This window comes from Macaca thibetana, chromosome X (assembly GCF_024542745.1).
Source record: "Macaca thibetana thibetana isolate TM-01 chromosome X, ASM2454274v1, whole genome shotgun sequence".
Taxonomy (NCBI): Eukaryota; Metazoa; Chordata; class Mammalia; order Primates; family Cercopithecidae; genus Macaca; species Macaca thibetana.
The window spans coordinates 103,857,314-103,874,720 of record NC_065598.1 but is presented as its reverse complement, the minus strand read 5'-3'; the positions used below and the strand labels follow the sequence as shown (position 1 = coordinate 103,874,720).

The window sequence follows — 17,407 nt, the reverse complement described above, 5'->3', positions numbered from 1 at the left end:
AACTTGGATTGAGAGTTCCTGAAGGACAAGACCCATGATGCATTCATTTCTGTGTTTCCAGCATGTTGCACCATGGCATAGTTGGCAATCAAGAAATTGCCCGATTTATCTCTAAAAAATTGCCTCATCGATTTACTGAAGCAATGAGTTGTCAGTGGAACAAGTAGACTGATTTATTTGTCCTTGGTGCATCTACATAATTGATTGCTAAGGGTGCCACTGGGCAGCAAGAAGAATTTAGGGAAGAGTCAAGAGGATTCAATACACTCCAGACCCAGGGTTTTTGGTGGAGTTTCATGACATTTTAGTGGGAATTTTTGACCAAGAATTGACCTGCCACCTTATTAAAGGAATAGTGGGAAAAGCCGCTAGACTCAGACTAAAGATCTCAGTCTGCTGCCGGTAAACTGCATGGCCATGGACAAGTTAGCACCTGGGCCTCAATTACTTTCTCTAGTATATTGAGGACAGTGTTGTTATGAGCATTAGATGGAGTCATACATGTGAAAACACTTTGAAATCTGAAGCACTTCGCCAATGTAAACTTTAACTCTTATACCTGATGCCACCAACAGCTCTGGGGCTTCTACTTTATCGATACCACAGCTGCCACCACCTCCATTGCCCATCTTTCCTGTTGCACACAGAACTTGATCTCATCTCAGCTTCCAACTGTTCATGATAGAAAGGGAAAATATATCAGAAATGTGGAGCTCTCATTCCCTTCCCATCTTTTTCGCCTGCGTGTGTCTGTGTAGAGGGCTTTACTTGTCCATAGGGACTACTACATATTGTTGTGAGGGTCAATGGAAGGGAGCTGTGTCATCCCATCTTCTTCAGTTCAAATCCATGAATGTCTATGATAATCTATGATTATATGGCAGGCTATGCCAGAGTACCAGCAGGCTCTACCATTTTAGCAGGCTCTTGTGCCTGTGGGCATGTGTGTTTGGATTGGAATGTGTATCTCTTTATCAGCATAGGTGTGCATATTAATGCTTCTCTGGTTCTAAATGAATACAGGAGTGTAAGTTTGCATGGGAACAGCATCAAAACTGTGTAAGTAAACTGCTTCCGTCTCTTCCTTGCCCTTCCATCTCAGAGCTCCCTGAGTTCTCTGACAAGGAGGTCCTGACAGAATTTCTTTGATCCTACCCTTTTTTTAAACTCCTTCTATTTAAGGATTAGTAGTTGGTTGCTCCCAGTTACCTCTCACTCCCAAAACTTGATGGCTTTTCACCAGAGAATCAGGGAAGTCAACATTGATCCAGAAGCAATCAGCTCACACCAGCTCAGTATTGGACCAAAGATTGTATAGCATATCAAAGATGGGCAATATATTGTGTCAGAGAAAAATGCCAAAAGTATCCCTTGTCTAATGGAATAGATACACTACAGCAAAAATTGCTCTGAAGTGAATTTCTGGCAAGTCCTGTTTCACTTTGATTTTTATTATAAAACCATAGCTGTGTTTTGCTAGAAAAACTAAAAGAAAAAGATTGGCTCCAGATTGTAATTAAACTTTGTATTTTTAAATAAACCATACATTTGTAATAATGTAGATCTAATCATTTTGAAATTGTAATGAGACTCCTGTGCGAGACAGTCAATTTGCTCCCACCTTTCACAGCTTTAAATTATGCTCCTCTTTTTATTCAATCTTTTTTCTACTGAAAGCACTTCCTTAGGGGTTTACTGCCTCATGGGTCTAGCAAATGAGATTTGTTAGTTTGTTTGTTGGACAATTGGAGTTTGGTTATTCGAGTTTTCTCCAAAAGCAAAGTTTTGTCAGTGGAATGAAACTATAGCTCATTTTCACATGCATTGTCTCCACTGACGCTCAAAGCAACCTAGGAAATGGGTAGAGCAAGTAATATCCCCATTTTGCTGATGAGAAAACAAAGGCCTAGAGATTAATTAACTTTTTCAGTATCATACAGCTAGAAGGTTGGAGCAGGGAATTGAATCTAACTCTTATACTTCTGCTTCAAACAGGAGACTTTTTTAAGAGGCAAAGGTGACATCAATTCAAGTTTGCTAGAAAACTTTCAAATCAAAATCATTCTCAAATTAAGTATTTCATGTCTTTCCAACAGGTTTATTAGTTTCAGGTTAAATTCATCCAAGTGGAGTTATGTTTATTTACTCATGCAGTCTGGAAACTCGGTACCACTGGGGCTCTTTGTATAGACTGAATGCGCATTCCAAGGGATATGGGGGCTCATTCAACAATTTATAGTAGTTAAAAAGGTGTTTAGTTGTTCTGTTTTTATTTTTATGTCCAACTGTTGATCATATTTACAGTTTTATATGATTTTTTATTCTTGCAATTCCCATTAAATATCACAAAAGGGAAGTTTGGTATGGTTCCTGATAATAGTTTTGTGAATGTGTTATGGAGGAAAGGGACACCTGAAGATTCTCCCATGAATTTATTTGCCTCTATCTAGGCAGCTCCACTTCATCCTATTTTAACAATTATATTTCCCAGGGATAAGGGAAAATATGACATGTCTAAAGACTACTTCTCCAATTTCTGCTCAGCGTAATGACCATCAAGTTAGCATACTGTGCCTATATTCCTTCTGCCACTAAACTAATATGCTAGCATTGGAGACTCATAGCACATCAGAATTTGTCCACCAGATCCTAGATAAACTAACCATTACCCACTGACAGGTAAGAAGGCCACTTTAATTGTGGAACCAGAAGAAATCCCCCATCTTTTAAGTTCTAGGGAGTGCCATTCCTTGAAGTGCATCTTATTTCTTAATTTATTAATTATATCAGTACATTTCTATTAAAGAGTACCTATTCCAGTGAAAAGTGTGGGTAAATTGAGATAAAATTGCTTTGGTATCAATGAAAATAACAATATTTTCTCCACAGTGTAGCTCTTACTGCTCCTGTTCATGAGTTTGTGTCTCTGCATTCAGAGCATCATTCAATGCAGAGACAGTGTAGCTTGGTGGAAGAAACAAAGCCTTTGGTATCAGCAAATTGGCTTCACCAGTTGCTTGCTGTGTGATCTCAGGCAAGTTCCTTAATCTCTCTGCATTTGAGTTTCCTCATCTGTAAAATGAGATTCATACCCACCTGTTGGGGCTGTTAAAAGATTAAAGGAGGTGAATTTAAGGAATAGCACTTTATAAACTCTTGGTAAAAGAAAGTTATTATTATGTTTTAGAAGAGAAATATGAGTAAACAGGGAGAAGAAGTGGATGCAAAGTCTTGCCTAGCAAGAGTTAACTTTATCAGTCTGGAATATGTCTTCCTAAAAATTTCAACATGCTGACAATAACCAGTGGAATGGGTGTATGTATCTTTGAAAACAAAACATGTAGATGCATGTCTTCATGCCTGGGCCAGCTGCTTCAAACGCTGGTTATAGCTGAAGAACTAGAAAAGAAATGTGATTCCATTTGAGTGTTGAGGGGGAGACTCTGATACTATTTATTAGCTGTGGCAGACCTGAAAATTGTCTTTGCAAGACATCGATCACTATGTATGTATGTATTATGTATGTATGCATGTATGTATGTATGTATGTAGATGGAAAGGGTCACTGCTCTTGTTGGCGAATTGTAGATGATGTTAACATTATCAAGCTGATTCAAAGCTTCTTGGGCCACAAAATAGGTCTGTATATCTGCATGATATGAGTCTTTACCTGCCATATGCTAGACACATTCTACATCCCCAGCATTCTTTCTTTTTTATTTACTTCGGCAGGCAATGCTAGTTCATTAGTGCTGTTACTAGGAGAGTGAAGTGTATGGCTTTATGGATACTCATCTTCGTTTGTTTCAACAGAGAGAGCACACATTTGACTGGGAGGCTCTGATGTAACGCTTCCACTGAGCAGCTGTGTGACATTAGCCAGCCCTGTTGGCTAACTGCTTTGCAGCTTGGTGCCCTTCACCTGCCTTGCAGATGTATTGTGACGATCCAAAGGAATGGTGAAAAGAAAACTGCTGTGAAATTTAAGTATTCTGCTTATGGGAGTGTTATTATTAGTATCTTTCCATTGCTGGGAGAAGGATCCCTAGCTACTGAGGTAAAGTTTGTTAAGTTCTTGCATTTCCCCCACCCACTAGCTGAAATGAGAATTTCAGTTGTAAAGTAAGGACAAATTGTAAAAATCAAGCCACTTTGTTCCTAGGCTGGAGGTCAAGGGTCTCTGCTCCCCCTTCTCAAAAGGCCACAAGGAGTATTTTAGGATAGTGACATTCTTTTAATTCCATTTTGCTCCTAGCAAATGAGACTTGGAAGTGGCCTTCTCAAAGATTCCCAAGTGCACATCTAATTCTCTATTTTCATTCATTTCATAATTATGCATTTTCCCCATAATTATGTTTTGTGTGTCTACTGCACACCAAATGCTGCCTCTCCGGCGATATAGTGGTGAACAAACCTCACTCTGTTTCCTCAAATCTTCCTGTTTTGTGGGAAAAATGTGCTAAACATCTCCCTAGATGTTCGCCCAGGCATCTTAAATTCCACCTGTCCAAAGGTGAATTCCTCATCTTCCGCCCAAGACTCTTCTTCCTCTAAGTTCTCTCATGTCATCAAAGAGATCCACTCAGTTGCCCAATCAAGAAACACTGGAGTCATCATTTGCACTTTCCTCTGTTTTACTCGTCAGTTCCAATATGGCACTAAGTCCTTATAGTTTTTAGCCTCTGAAATATCTCTCAAATCTGCCTTTTCCCTGTCTCCACTGCCATGAACCTAGTCCAGGTCACCATTATTTCTCTTCAGGAGGTCATAGCTCCCTTATGGGGTTCCCTGTCTCCAGTCTTGTTACCCCATCCACTCCTTTCCTCTTGTGGTGTGTCATAATGAGGAAGAAGGAGAGGTGCCCTAAGCCATAGTGATAAAGGAATGCTGAGGGCCTTTCAGAGATTGTGAACTCCAAACCTGCACAAGCCATAATCATTTGCTAAATAATAGTACATCAATAACAACAAATAACTTTTATTGCACATTTAATATATGCAAGGTGCAATGCTAAATGATTTACAACAGGGATTCTCCAAGTGTAGTCTTTGATCCTGTAGAGTCAGCACCACCTGAGAACTTGTTAGAAATGCAAATTTTTAGACCTAGCCAGAACTACTGAATCTGAAACTCTGGAGCTGGAGCCCAGCAATCTGTGTTTTAATCACCTCTGGGTAAGTCTGATGCATGCTAAGGAGCGAAAATAATGATCTACTTGAATTTTCTTATTTAAGCTTCATAATTACCCTATGAAGTAGACACTGATATTATCCTCACTTGACAGCTGAGGAAATTTGAAGATGCCATTTGTCCCAAAGTCTTACAGTGGTGAAGAGGGAATCTGAATCCTAGACTTTTGAACTCTGAACCCTGTACACTTAGCTAGCACATCATGTCACTTCACTAAATTCTGAACAAAACTGGAAGCCAAACTAAAGTTTAAAACAAAACATGCTAATGTACCAGATTAAGCACCTCAGCATCTATAAATTTTTGTAGGTTATCCTCTATTGTCCTTTCTTACTGATTCTCTGTGATCTCACCTCTGCTCCAGCCAGACCCAGGATTCTGACTGGCCCTCGCTTACAGAATTCGCTGATTCCCATGAACATGTTGTTCTTCATATTTAGAATGTATTCACTAACAGTTTGTTGGGTCTTTCTTTGCCCCTCTGCTCCCTTGTCAACTCACACATCTCTTAATTCCTCTTGGATTTGTGATATATACCGTATAATTTTTAAAAATGCATTGCATATGACTGGTATGATTTGGCTGTATTCCCACCCAAATCTCATCTTGAACTGTAGTTCCCATAATCCCCACGTGTCATGGGAGGGACCCAATGGGAGGTAATTGAATCATAGTGGCGGTTACCTCCATGCTGTTTTCTTGATGATGAGTGAGTTCTCATGAGATCTGATGGTTTTATAAGGGGCTTCCCCCACCCTTCACTCTGTACCTCTCTTTGCTGCCACCACGTGAAGAAGGACATGTTTGCTTCCCCTTCTGCCATGATTATAAGTTTCCTGAGGCCTCTCTAACAATGCTGAACTGTGAGTCAATTAAATCTCTTTCCTTTAATACAATGACCTTATCTCCAATACTTTTTGTGATATGGCCTTATCTCCCCCAACAAGCTTAAATGTTGCTTGAGGGCATGGGCAATGCAGTGTGTTTCTTTTGTGTATTGCCTTCTCACCCCCTACATATATGTTCATACTTGCCAAGCACAAAACTCAGCATGAGATGAAAAGTGTTTAATTAGGTTGGTGATGGGTCATGTGTCATCTGCTTTCAAGGGATAACATAACTGTAAGTTTCATGAATGTAGAAACTCTGTCTTACCTGACATCTTAACCCCTGTGCCTGGCACAGAGTAAGTGCTGAATAAATCATTGTTGAATGGATAAATTCCATTCAGAAGGAGAATCAAAGTCATTTCACTGAGAGATCTCAGAGAACAAAGAATGCCCAGAAACTACATTAGATTTAGACCATTTCTGTTTTCAAAGGCTCTAAAAGGTATTGTTTTAAAAGTCTACAGTTGATGTTGTATGTACTTGGGTAAATCCCTTTCTCTTTCTGCCCTTCAACTTCTCCATCCTGAACTGGATCAATTCCTGAGTCTTATACAGCTCTCTTTTTGGTGATTCTGTGATCACATGTTTCCTGATTGCACTCTGTTGCAACTATTATCAATTAAAGTTAAAATTCTAAGGCCCCCACAACCATCTGAATGGATCCGTCCTCTTGGCCTGGGGCTTTCCAAAGCTAACCTGGAAAACTAGTTCAGTCCATGATGGGAACAGGGAACCAGACATGCCTCATTATACTCTCCTCCCTTTTGGAGTTACTGATAGAACAGACTCTTTAAGTCTGATAAGAAATATTTACCATCTATTCTCTCCGAAGCCTGCTACCTGGTGGCTTCATCTATTACGATATATCCTTGGTTTCCACAACCCCTTATTATAACCCAGACATTCTCTTCTATTGATAATAACTCTTTCAACAAATTGCTAATCAGAAAATCTTTGATTCCACCTATGACTTGAAAGCCCCCCACCTTGCCCCAGGCTTCCAGTTGTCCCAGCCTTCCAGACTGAACCAATGTACATCTTACATGTGTTGATTGATATCTCATGTCTCCCTAAAATGTACAAAACCAAGCTGTGGCCTGACCACCAGCCACATGTTCTCAGGATCTCCCAAGGGCTGTTTCATGGGCCATTAGTCACTCATATTTGGCTCAGAATAAATCTCTTCAAATATTTTACAGAGTTTGACATTTTTCCTCAACACTATATAGACTTCCAAACAAGACACTGATGTACCTGGGCCACTGGCTTCTCAGTGTGTATGTCCATTCAATCATTTCTCCACTCAGCAAACATTTACTGATGCCCACTGAGTACCATGCATAATGCTGAGCACAGGTGATTCAGTAAAGAGTAAGACATAAGCCCTGTCCTCAAGGAGTTCAGTCTGTTGGGAGGTATAGACACATAAACAGGCAATCTAGCCCACACAGTTGGGTGGGGGTAATCATAGAAAACTCCCTGGAGAAGCTGATATCTTGGTTAGAGCCAAAAGATATAGAAGAGGTAGCCAGGAGAGCAGAGCCATATACAAAAGCACATAAAAAGGCCCTGGGATAAGAGGTTCGGAGAGAGTAATGCAAGATTGGAGGTCACAGGCAATTTGGCAGGCTGTGGCAACACTCCAGGCGAGAGATGAGAAAGACTTGAACTAAGACCATGGGGCTAGAGATCAATGAACAGGTTTGAGTTAGATTTTGCAGGTAGAATTCACAGTACTTGCTAATGGATCAGATGTGGGAGGTGAGGGAATAGAAGGGTCATGGAGGACCCCTGAGTTTCTGGCTTGATCAACTTTATGAATGGTGCAATTTATTGAGTTAACTCCATTAACTCAGAAAAAGGGAGCTGGTTTGGAGAATGGGGTTGAGGAGAAGCCAATGTGATTCAGTTTGGGGCATGTTGGGTTTGAGTTGGAATATCTATTTGAATAGATCTCTTATAAGTCATTGACTATAAGGATCTGGCATACTCAGAAGAGAAATATGGGCTGGAGGTTCAGATTTGGGAGTCATCAGTATGCAGATTAAGACCCTTTAGGAGGAAAAATAAACACTGAGAAGCCAAGTGCCCAGGAGAACCAGGACACCAGTGCTATGTAAAAGGAGAAATGCTCTCACAGATGTGGGGTGCTGGCATACATGCTCATCTATTCCCAAGCACACATCTCTGCCCCCAAAGAGGGTTGCTCAGTGATGTCTGTGCATCTCCAACTGAAACTTAAGGGAAGGAGCATTGAGTGCCCAACCCTATAAACTCTCCATTTTGCCATAAATGATGCCTAAAGGAAAAAGGGAACTGATGCTTTCATTCTATCTGCCAGGTGTTTTATATGTATTAACTCATTTAAATGCTGACAATAATCCTAGGTAAGAGCTATTATTACACTTCAGCCCTTGATATTCAAGATGGTAATGTCCCTTACCCAAGGTCACATAACTGTTAATTGGCAGTAAGGAGACTTCACGTAAAGTGTACCTAACAGCACCGTACCACCTTCTACAATACAACTGGATCCTTAGGAAGGCCTGTGCACACCCTTCTCCCTTCCCTACTTCATAAATACCATTTGCATCCCCTAGCTTAATGCTTTGCTTTACAAATCCCCCTGGGAAAAGCAAAGCTCTAAGTTGTCAGTCATTAACGCCTCGGTGGGAGTGAGTTTCAGATTCTTCCTCAGGAACAAATGTTAATTTTATGGGAGAAGAACACTGGAACCTTAAGGGAGGTATAAAAAGGCAGAAAGGGACTAACTTATGAAAAGTCAGCCTCCTTTACCAGTTTCACTGTCCAATCTAGTGTGAGGCATATGCTTTTAAGATTCGTCGATGATATTTCTACATATGTCTACTATTTTATAGGTCACCTTAAACTGCACACTGATCCCAACTCACTGTGGTTGGCAGGAGGCAGCCAGCCTGGGCTGTGGTTGCAGACCTGCAGTTCCTGGCCTTAAGCACAAGTCCCAACTCATTCCCTTGAGAATTAGACCCTGATGTGCATATTTAAAATCCTGAGCAGATGGAAGCAGGAGAGCTCATTGGAAAGACTTGGAGGAGTTCCTTCTGCCCTGTCTGGGTCTGTTTGCCAAAATAAATGACATGTATCAGGGCAAGGCATTAGTCCAAGCCCATTGAAATTCTGCTAGCTGTCCAAACAGTGATGGTGTGTCAGATTGGTTCTGTGAAATGACCAGGGTTAGGAAGAAAGAAATAATGTGTGAGCATCTGGCTGCTGCAGCCTACTGATGGGGACAGTCCCAGGGGCGGACCCAGGGTAGTGGAGGGGCAGCCTCAAGGACCCCCTAAGACATCTGCCACTGGCAAACAGGGAAACAGCCACATACTGGCTGCAGGCAGTCTGTTTAGTTCCATGCCGTTTGTACTAGCCATGTGACCTAAACAAGTCCTTCCTCTTCTCTCGGCCTTTTTCGCCCCCCCGCCCCCACCCGCCCCATGTATAAAATAAAGCCTGGATTGAATGGTCTCTAAGGGCCTTTCCTGCTCGAACATTCTGTGACTTCTCTGACACCGGTTTGATTTCTTTTTCTCTGTAGAGGGAGAGGCCCACCCACCCACCTGCTTATCTGTAGTCTCTATGTTCTCACACTGACCTCTGCTGGCCATTATGAAAAATGTCGCTTATAGTGTCGGATGGGAAAGGAAAGGAATTCACCACTGATTTAGTTAATATTAAGCTTTAGCTGTATGGGTAATGAGGCAGAAATCCTGTGCATTAGAGATGAGGAAAAAAGATCATACAGTTATAAACACAAAGTAAGCGTATCTGGATGACAAAACAACCCGCAGAAGAAATGGGTCTCCCTCTTTTTTTTCTCAGTCACTTTCATTTGTTCCCGGTGTTCTGTGCCACTGTATGAAAGGACATCCATGGATGGGAAGGCTTTTTGTCTCATATCCTATGACTGCAGGCTCCATAAGGGCCTCACACCATGCTGAGGAAACAGTTCTGGACGAGCAGAAACCTAGAAACTTCCCACAGGCCCTGCTTCTGGCCCTTGATTCAATGTGAGAGGTTTCAAGCTGGGCTGCTGGCACGCCCACCAACCCAAGCCGGAACCTGGGGCCAGTCCAGAAGTGCACGTTCCTCTGGTGGTGCCTTTTCAAACTCCCATTTGGAAAAAGAATTGGAATTTTAAAAATATATGTGAGTTCTTTAGGAGAGTTCCTTTCAGCTCTCTGGGTGGAACACAGGTGTCAAGAAATTCTGCATGCCCACCAAGCCAGGAGTAAAGAAGCAGGCTGTGGGACCCTGCCTTTTCTGCATGGAATCGGAGTTCCAGTTAAGTCTAGCCCTCGAGGTGCCTACCTCCTAAGTCTCCTTGTTTACCCTTGCTTACCATGTGCTTGCAAAGGTAAGGGACCAGAGGTAGAGGGTGCCAGTCCCTGTGCCTATGCTGGGTGCTGCTGGGACTCTTCTCTCTAATGGTGTGAGCAGGATGGGACCGGGCCACATCACAACCTGCTCTCTCAGTAGCTGTTCAGTGATTTCCCTTCCTTCCCTTGATGTGGGAAAACTTTTGGCAGGGCTTGGATTTGGGTCAAGCATTCAGTGCCCTGACTGGATCCTCTCTGCTAGTAATAACATGGCCTCTGCAAGCCCATCCTGCCCTCCATTCTCCTATCAAGCAGTTCCCTCCTCCTCAACAGCTGGTTCTTATCTGCCTCCCTTGTCCCAGCCTCAGGCAGGCAGCCATGGTCTCATTCTGACATACACGTGTTCTCCTGAATGCTCCTTGATGACTTTCAGCTATGAAAGACCGCTCTTCTCCCAACTCTCCCTGTTCTCAAACCTCTGAGGGTTCCCTGTGTCCTGCCACATCAAGTCTTCAACTTTTCTGTGGTACTTTCCAGGCCCACTTCAGCAGGAACCTTTCCAGTCAACCTTTCCAATGCAGCCCATGACTTCCCCCAGCCATGGGCAAAATGTGAGCATTCCACAAACCCTCCATTGCCAACTCTTTTTTTGTGTTCCCGCAGCACTTAGGCTCTGTTCCAAATTTGTACTGTTTGCTGTGATTTTGTATGCATTAGTCTTGAAACTAGGCCCACATTTTCTTTCTTTTTTTTTTTTAATTATACTTTCAGTTCTGGGATACATGTGCAGGACGTGCAGGTTTGTTACATAGGTATACGTGTACCATGGTGGTTTGTTGCACCCATCAACCCATCATCTACATTAGGTATTTCTCCCAGTGCTATCCCTCCCCTTGCCCGCCACCCCCCAACAGGCCCCCATGTGTGATGTTCCCCTCCCTGTGCCCATATGTTGTCATTGTTCAACTCCCATTTATGAGTGAGAACATGCAGTGTTTGGTTTTCTATTCCCGTGTTAGTTTTCTGAGAATGATCGTTTCCAGCTTCATCCATGTCCCTGTAAAGGACGTGAACTCATTTTTCTTACAGCTGCATAGTATTCCATGGTATATATGTGCCACATTTTCTTTATCCAGTCTATCATTAATGTAGGCCCACACTTTTGACCTCCTACTCATTGTCAACAGCACCCCAGCACTATTTTTTAAGTACTGCTCTTTTTCTTTTTATATTATTAATATGTATTATACACACATATACACATATACACACATATTTATTGATTTTATGAAAATCCCAATAATAATAAATAACAGAACCACTGTAAACAAAGTTCCAACAATGGGAGGTAGGAACCTAAAAAGTGAAAGTTTACTCTACCCCCATCATTCCCAGAATGAAGCCTGTTAAACAGTTTGCAACCTATCATTTTTTGTAGGCCACATGTTGGATATTGGAAAAGGTTGAGTGGTAGGTGGTGCCCAAGAGAACTGCATTTCCTTGGACAGAGCGTCTTTTACTTCCTTGCGAGGGTCGTAGGTCTTCGTGGGCCTGATTGACACTCAAAATTATACTCCAAAGGATCGTCACAGCTGGTGGCCACTTGCATCTCCAGTACTTAACTGTAGCCACAGCATAAAGCATCTGTCCCATTTTCAGCCTTTAAAAAAGTAAACCTTGAAGGTGAACAGTAAAGGGCGTGCTTAATGGGCTTTTCAAAGTTTTTCACAGATTTGTAGGAAATTATGGACAGTCAGTAAAGGGGCCAAGAGGTGGAGACGGGAAACATTTATGAAAATGGACTTTCTACCTGATACGGTGTTGTGTTCTCTGAGAGGTAATGCATATTACTAATGGTTTTTATTCTTCTGCCAAGACAATTCAGTTCCTACTGGGATTTGTTCTAAATGATAGACCAGCCTGCCTATGTTGCACCCACTGGGGTTAATGCTCAGTCTGAGTCCACTTTAAAATGTCAGCCTGAACTCTCAGACTTAATTGTTACAGACATTTTATAAGCAGGGCAGTTAAAATCCTCAGGCTGTTCCCTCTTGCTGTCATAATTGATACTTAATAGATATTCTCAGGCTTCTTGTATTTTACACATTCGACACTTTACAGATTGGAGAGGAGAGGAGAGAGGGATAGGAAGAAAGAACAAATAAGCAATTCATGTGTGTATATGTGCATGTGTATGTGTGTTTTCCCTGTGAATGTCTGCTACTAGGTGCAGTGATAGAGTCCTGGGATCTGCCAACAAAGATGAGCTCTTGCAGGTTTGTCAGCTTGTAAGTTTCTGGGCCCACTCTGGCCCCCTGGGACAATGTTCTCTAGATACAGCCATTTCTGGATTTCACTGCAAGCACATGGTTGGCCATTTGGATGTGAGTTAAAAAATGTCATGATGCTCTCCAGCGTTCTGTTCTTTCACTATTTTGACAATCTGATGGATGGCCTGGCATTAACTAGGAAGAGGACAATATTATCCAGCCTGAATAACTAATTTCCTAAGAAGTACAAAGTTGAAGGATCTTGGTGCACATGAATCTTATTAAATATGCTTATAAAATGTGTTCTATCCAAATAAGCTTAGCAGCCCCTAAAATAGCCTTTTCTGATCCGTGTCTGGAACTTTGGCGTGCCTCACAGATCTCTTAGCCAAAATTATTCGGTGAAGTGATGACAGTGCTCTTTGTGTGTGGGAAAATGAGAAGTATTAATGCTAAGTCCTCTATTGACTAATTGCACTCCTTCTGTCCACCTTAGGGGCGACCTGGACCAATTGGAATTCAAGGCCCATCAGGTCCTCAAGGATTCACTGGCTCTACTGGTTTATCGGGATTGAAAGGAGAAAGGGGTTCCCCAGGCCTTCTGGGACCTTATGGACCCAAAGGAGATAAGGTAAGACCAGCAAAGCTTGATTTCTCTTTGATGCATGGGCCACAAATGTAAAGATCAGAAGTTCTCCATCCCAGTTCTGCTCATTTATGATGTCATTCCTGAGTAGTTTCGTGCCAGGCTGCATTTCTGCTTTTTTTTTTTTTTTTTTTTTTTTTTTTTTTTTTTTGAGATGGAGTCTCACCCTGTTGCCTAGGCTGGAGTACAATGGTGTGATCTCGGCTCACTGCAACCTCTGCTTCTTGGATTCAAACGATTCTCCTGTCTCTGCCTTCCAAGTAGCTGGGATTGCAGGTGCCTGCCACCATGCCCAGCTAATTTTTGTATTTTCAGTAGAGATGGAGTTTCACCATGTTGGCCAGGCTGGTATTGAACTCCTGACCTTGTGATCCACCCTCAGCCTCCCAAAGTGCTGGCATTACAGTCAGGAGCCACCGCGCCCCACCCAGGCTGCATATTTTAATAAGAGATGGGATGAGTGATGGCCTGCCAATGATTCAGCCCACTTGTGGAAGGACTCCCATAGCAAGCACACCATAAAGTAAATGTATTAGCTGCTTGCTAAACAAGTGGGCTCACTGTGGTAAGAAGTCAGGTGGGTTTGAACTGTGCATGGGCCAGAAGTCCAATCACCTGGGCAGCCGAGATCAGGAATCCGAGCAAGGATACTGGGAAGAAAGGGGTCAGAGTGCTTAGAAGCAATCTAGGCCACAAATATAGGGACAGAGCTGCAAGAAACGAGAGTGATAATGTCATGGTGGCAGGCTGACTGTTCAGCAGCTCAGTTTATGTTCCCTGCCTACTTTAATCACCTTCTATTCACCCCGTTGGTGAGGGAAGGATTCCCTCACTAGGATCATGGGGATGACTAAAGATATGACACCTGATACTGGACAGTTGAAATTGACAGCAATTTGTTAGTCACATATACTCACAGCTCAGGGGAAGAGGATACCACACACCACATAGGGCCACACAGGGATAGCACTTGGGAACAGAGTTTAGAAGAAAAGGCTGTGCGAAGCAGACTTTGTAGTATCAGTAGGGTAGGGTGCCCCTGGTTCCTGAAGGTGGATGCAATTGGCTTGTTTGAATAGTCCACTAGGCCAGCGAGAAATTGAAACTGCTATTCCAGGATAAGCAGGAGTTGCACCTGGTCCACTTGATAAGGAAAGTTGTTCGGCTAGGGGACCTTATCTGTAGAAGCATAATGGCGAGGGAAACTTGTGATTAGGTCATTCAAGGTCCTCTAGTTTTCCCCAGATGGCAGCAGGTAATAGTGAGCCTATAATTTTTAAACCTAGACTATACTCCCTTAAAAAAAAAAGAGCTGGTTTTGGAACAAAGACTTGTCTAAGGCCTTAGGTAAAGGTAAATGGTCACTTGGAACTGCAGTGGGAATCAAGGGTATACAATATGGGGAGGGAGATATGAAACACTTCTTAAAAATGTAGGCCATTGACTCTCATAAACAAACTTACTGAGTCTAACAAATACCAGTTGGATTGTGTCTTACATTCCTCTCCCTACTCCTTTTTTTAGGGTCCCATGGGAGTTCCTGGATTTCTTGGCATCAATGGGATTCCGGTGAGTGTGTCCACAGATGAATTTTTCATATCCTCCTTTAGGTTCTGCCTCATATTTCAGACACTTTGACCTCAGCAACGTCCTGTCTCATGCAAGCATGCTCAGGAACAAGGGTTGAGATATGTGTGGTGAGGTTTAAAGGGCAGTGGTCACACACAATTGCCCTTGGATTCAGGCACAAGCAGCCCTGTGTTTCATGATTGGAGAGTGGAGGGACCTGTATAGCCATAACATCAATATCTTAGACAACACGAGTTAAGTCTTGTGGGTTGAGCAGAGCTTTGATTGGAGATGAGGAACTGGTTCTAAGGTGTAAAGACAGAGCCACATTAGAGCATATATATCCTTATATAGGGAAATTAAGATGATACATGAAATTAGAAGATAAAATCCTTCATGATATCTTGATACCTTCCATTTCATAATTTGTTCTCTTCAGCCTTACCTCATTTCAGAGTGAATTTTCCTTTAAAGTTTTTACAAAGTGACTACTCCAAAGATCACTTGGAGGCAGCCTCTTGCAAAATTTATCCTGTGGACCTCTGCTCTGCCCAAGATAAGTGGAAGGTTTGGAACTTGCAGACAATTCTTTTTTCCATCCATCCAGCCTAATATCTTAGTTTCTCTATTTTCGTCCTATATCTGCGCCTATCCCACCGCTGGTGATTCCATGGTAACATTGCACCAGCCTTTAAAATACAATATTTGGAACTTACTGGCTATCTTTTTTCAGTTTTTCCCTTTGACACATCTCTATATATTTAAGCCATAGTCTGGGCTATGTTTGTCTACAGCAGCAGTTTTCAATCTTGTTTAAGAGAAGAACAGAATCTCAACATATAGAACAGAAAAAAAAAAAAAAAAAAAAGTGCAGCTCCTCCATTTGTGGGAGGTCCTAAAGCCTGCTTTTATCTTTCCAACAGCCTCTCAGAGGTTGTTCTGAACCTTATCAAAGCATGGTTTTTGGAGACCCTATGATTAACAGCTTTTGTGTTATCCTCGATAATAATCTAGTATCAGGAAAAGGGGTTCAAATCTTTTTTCGCCAATTGGTAGATATTTAATGTGCTCCTGCTATATGTTAGCACTCAACCTTGGGGATACAGAGGAATCATGTGGCTCTGCCCTGAAAGATAATATCATCTGATTCATTGTCTCCTCTGATCTAGTAGACATTTATGAATTTGAAAAACTGAAGGCTCACTTACCTCATATCTGTTGCATGTATCAACAAGTCGGCCATCAGACTTCAGCATTTTATTCAACTGCAGTGTCTGCAAAGTGCCCAGAAATAGACCATTGGGAAAATAAGCAGACGAGGTTGGCCATCCTTTTATGATGTCTCCTGGCATTTTCTTTTGGCTGTGTTCCTATGGCCCCTTTAGCCAGAGTCTCCGCCCAGAATGTGTATCTTCTGGGAGCCACTGGATAAGGGAAACTAGCAAACTGGAGGCAGCCTCTTTCATTCATTCTGTGGACCTGGCTTTGCCAGAGATGAGTGGAGGACTTGGAGCTTACCGTCTTAGTATGCCCTTCCTCCTGCAGTCTTGTTTTAATGGGAGCTGGAAGGAAGTGAATCCTGGAGGCTAAGGCTGTTTCCAATTCTGAGCTGGAAACTGCCCCAGAGTCCAGCTGGATACTCTTGCCTCCAGCCTGTCGCTAAGAGAGCCCTAGAGCTTGCAGGAATGGATCACTTCTCTTCAAGGCTTCATTGCTTGGCAGAATGAGTTGCAGCTGTTCAGACCCCTCTAAATGAGCTTACCGCTCCCAGTAGAAGTCCCCACTCCCTTGTGGGGTATCCACATCTTTTACTTAGGCCTTATCCTTTTCTAGTTTTCTTGCCCGAACTCCTGATATTTCCTTTCCTTGACCAAAAATTGTATGTGTTTTCTTTTGACTTCTGATTGCCCTAGCTGCAGGCTTCAAACCTCATTACTCCATAAAATCCCACTTTCTTGTTGTTTCTCTCTCTTGCAGCCTCTCAAGAAATATTTGTTAAACATCTTCTGTTCAGTGCTTACCTCTTCCTTCCACCTCTAATCTCCCAGGAGTCATTGGTACCTGTCTCAAATACTCCAGCGCCTCACTACCTACAGCCCCAGGGGACTTAATGATAGATAGTTTTTTTGTGCTAGTCTCATCCAGCTCCTAGAAAACAGAGATTATATCTTCTGTTCCTCTCAGAAGCCTGAGAGGCCCATGACTGAACTCTGCATAGAGTAAACACTCTAAAGGTATTGCGGGGGAGGTTGACTCCAACCTCTAGTGCCTAGCAATAGTTCTTAGACTGTCAGGGCTCCCTCAGACAGAAAAACACAGACACCATAGGCCTAGTCAGACTGATTATTTTGTTCTACTTTCAGTAACACATATTAAGCAATTTGGCTGAAACCAACAGCTTTCCTAACACATCTTACTAAACTGGATCACTGCACAGATCTGCTTCCCCTCTTAATATTAGCTGATTGTTAACATATGTGTCACTAG

General features: G+C 42.4%; 1 protein-coding gene across 4 annotated transcripts in view; it reads left to right on the top strand.

Annotated features, from left to right (window-relative positions):
• Positions 1 to 17,407, top strand: part of COL4A6 (collagen type IV alpha 6 chain) — a 415,076-nt gene that overhangs the window by 335,352 nt on the left and 62,317 nt on the right. For 3 of the 4 annotated variants that reach the window (XM_050777161.1, XM_050777159.1, XM_050777162.1), the window contains exons 4-5: positions 13,202 to 13,336; positions 14,876 to 14,920. In XM_050777161.1, the coding sequence (XP_050633118.1) occupies positions 14,882 to 14,920 (39 nt within the window). In that variant the 5' untranslated portion in view covers positions 13,202 to 13,336; positions 14,876 to 14,881. Of the gene's footprint in view, positions 1 to 9,600; positions 12,712 to 13,201; positions 13,337 to 14,875; positions 14,921 to 17,407 lie in introns of those variants that run through there. The other variant, XM_050777160.1, reaches the window with a different exon arrangement.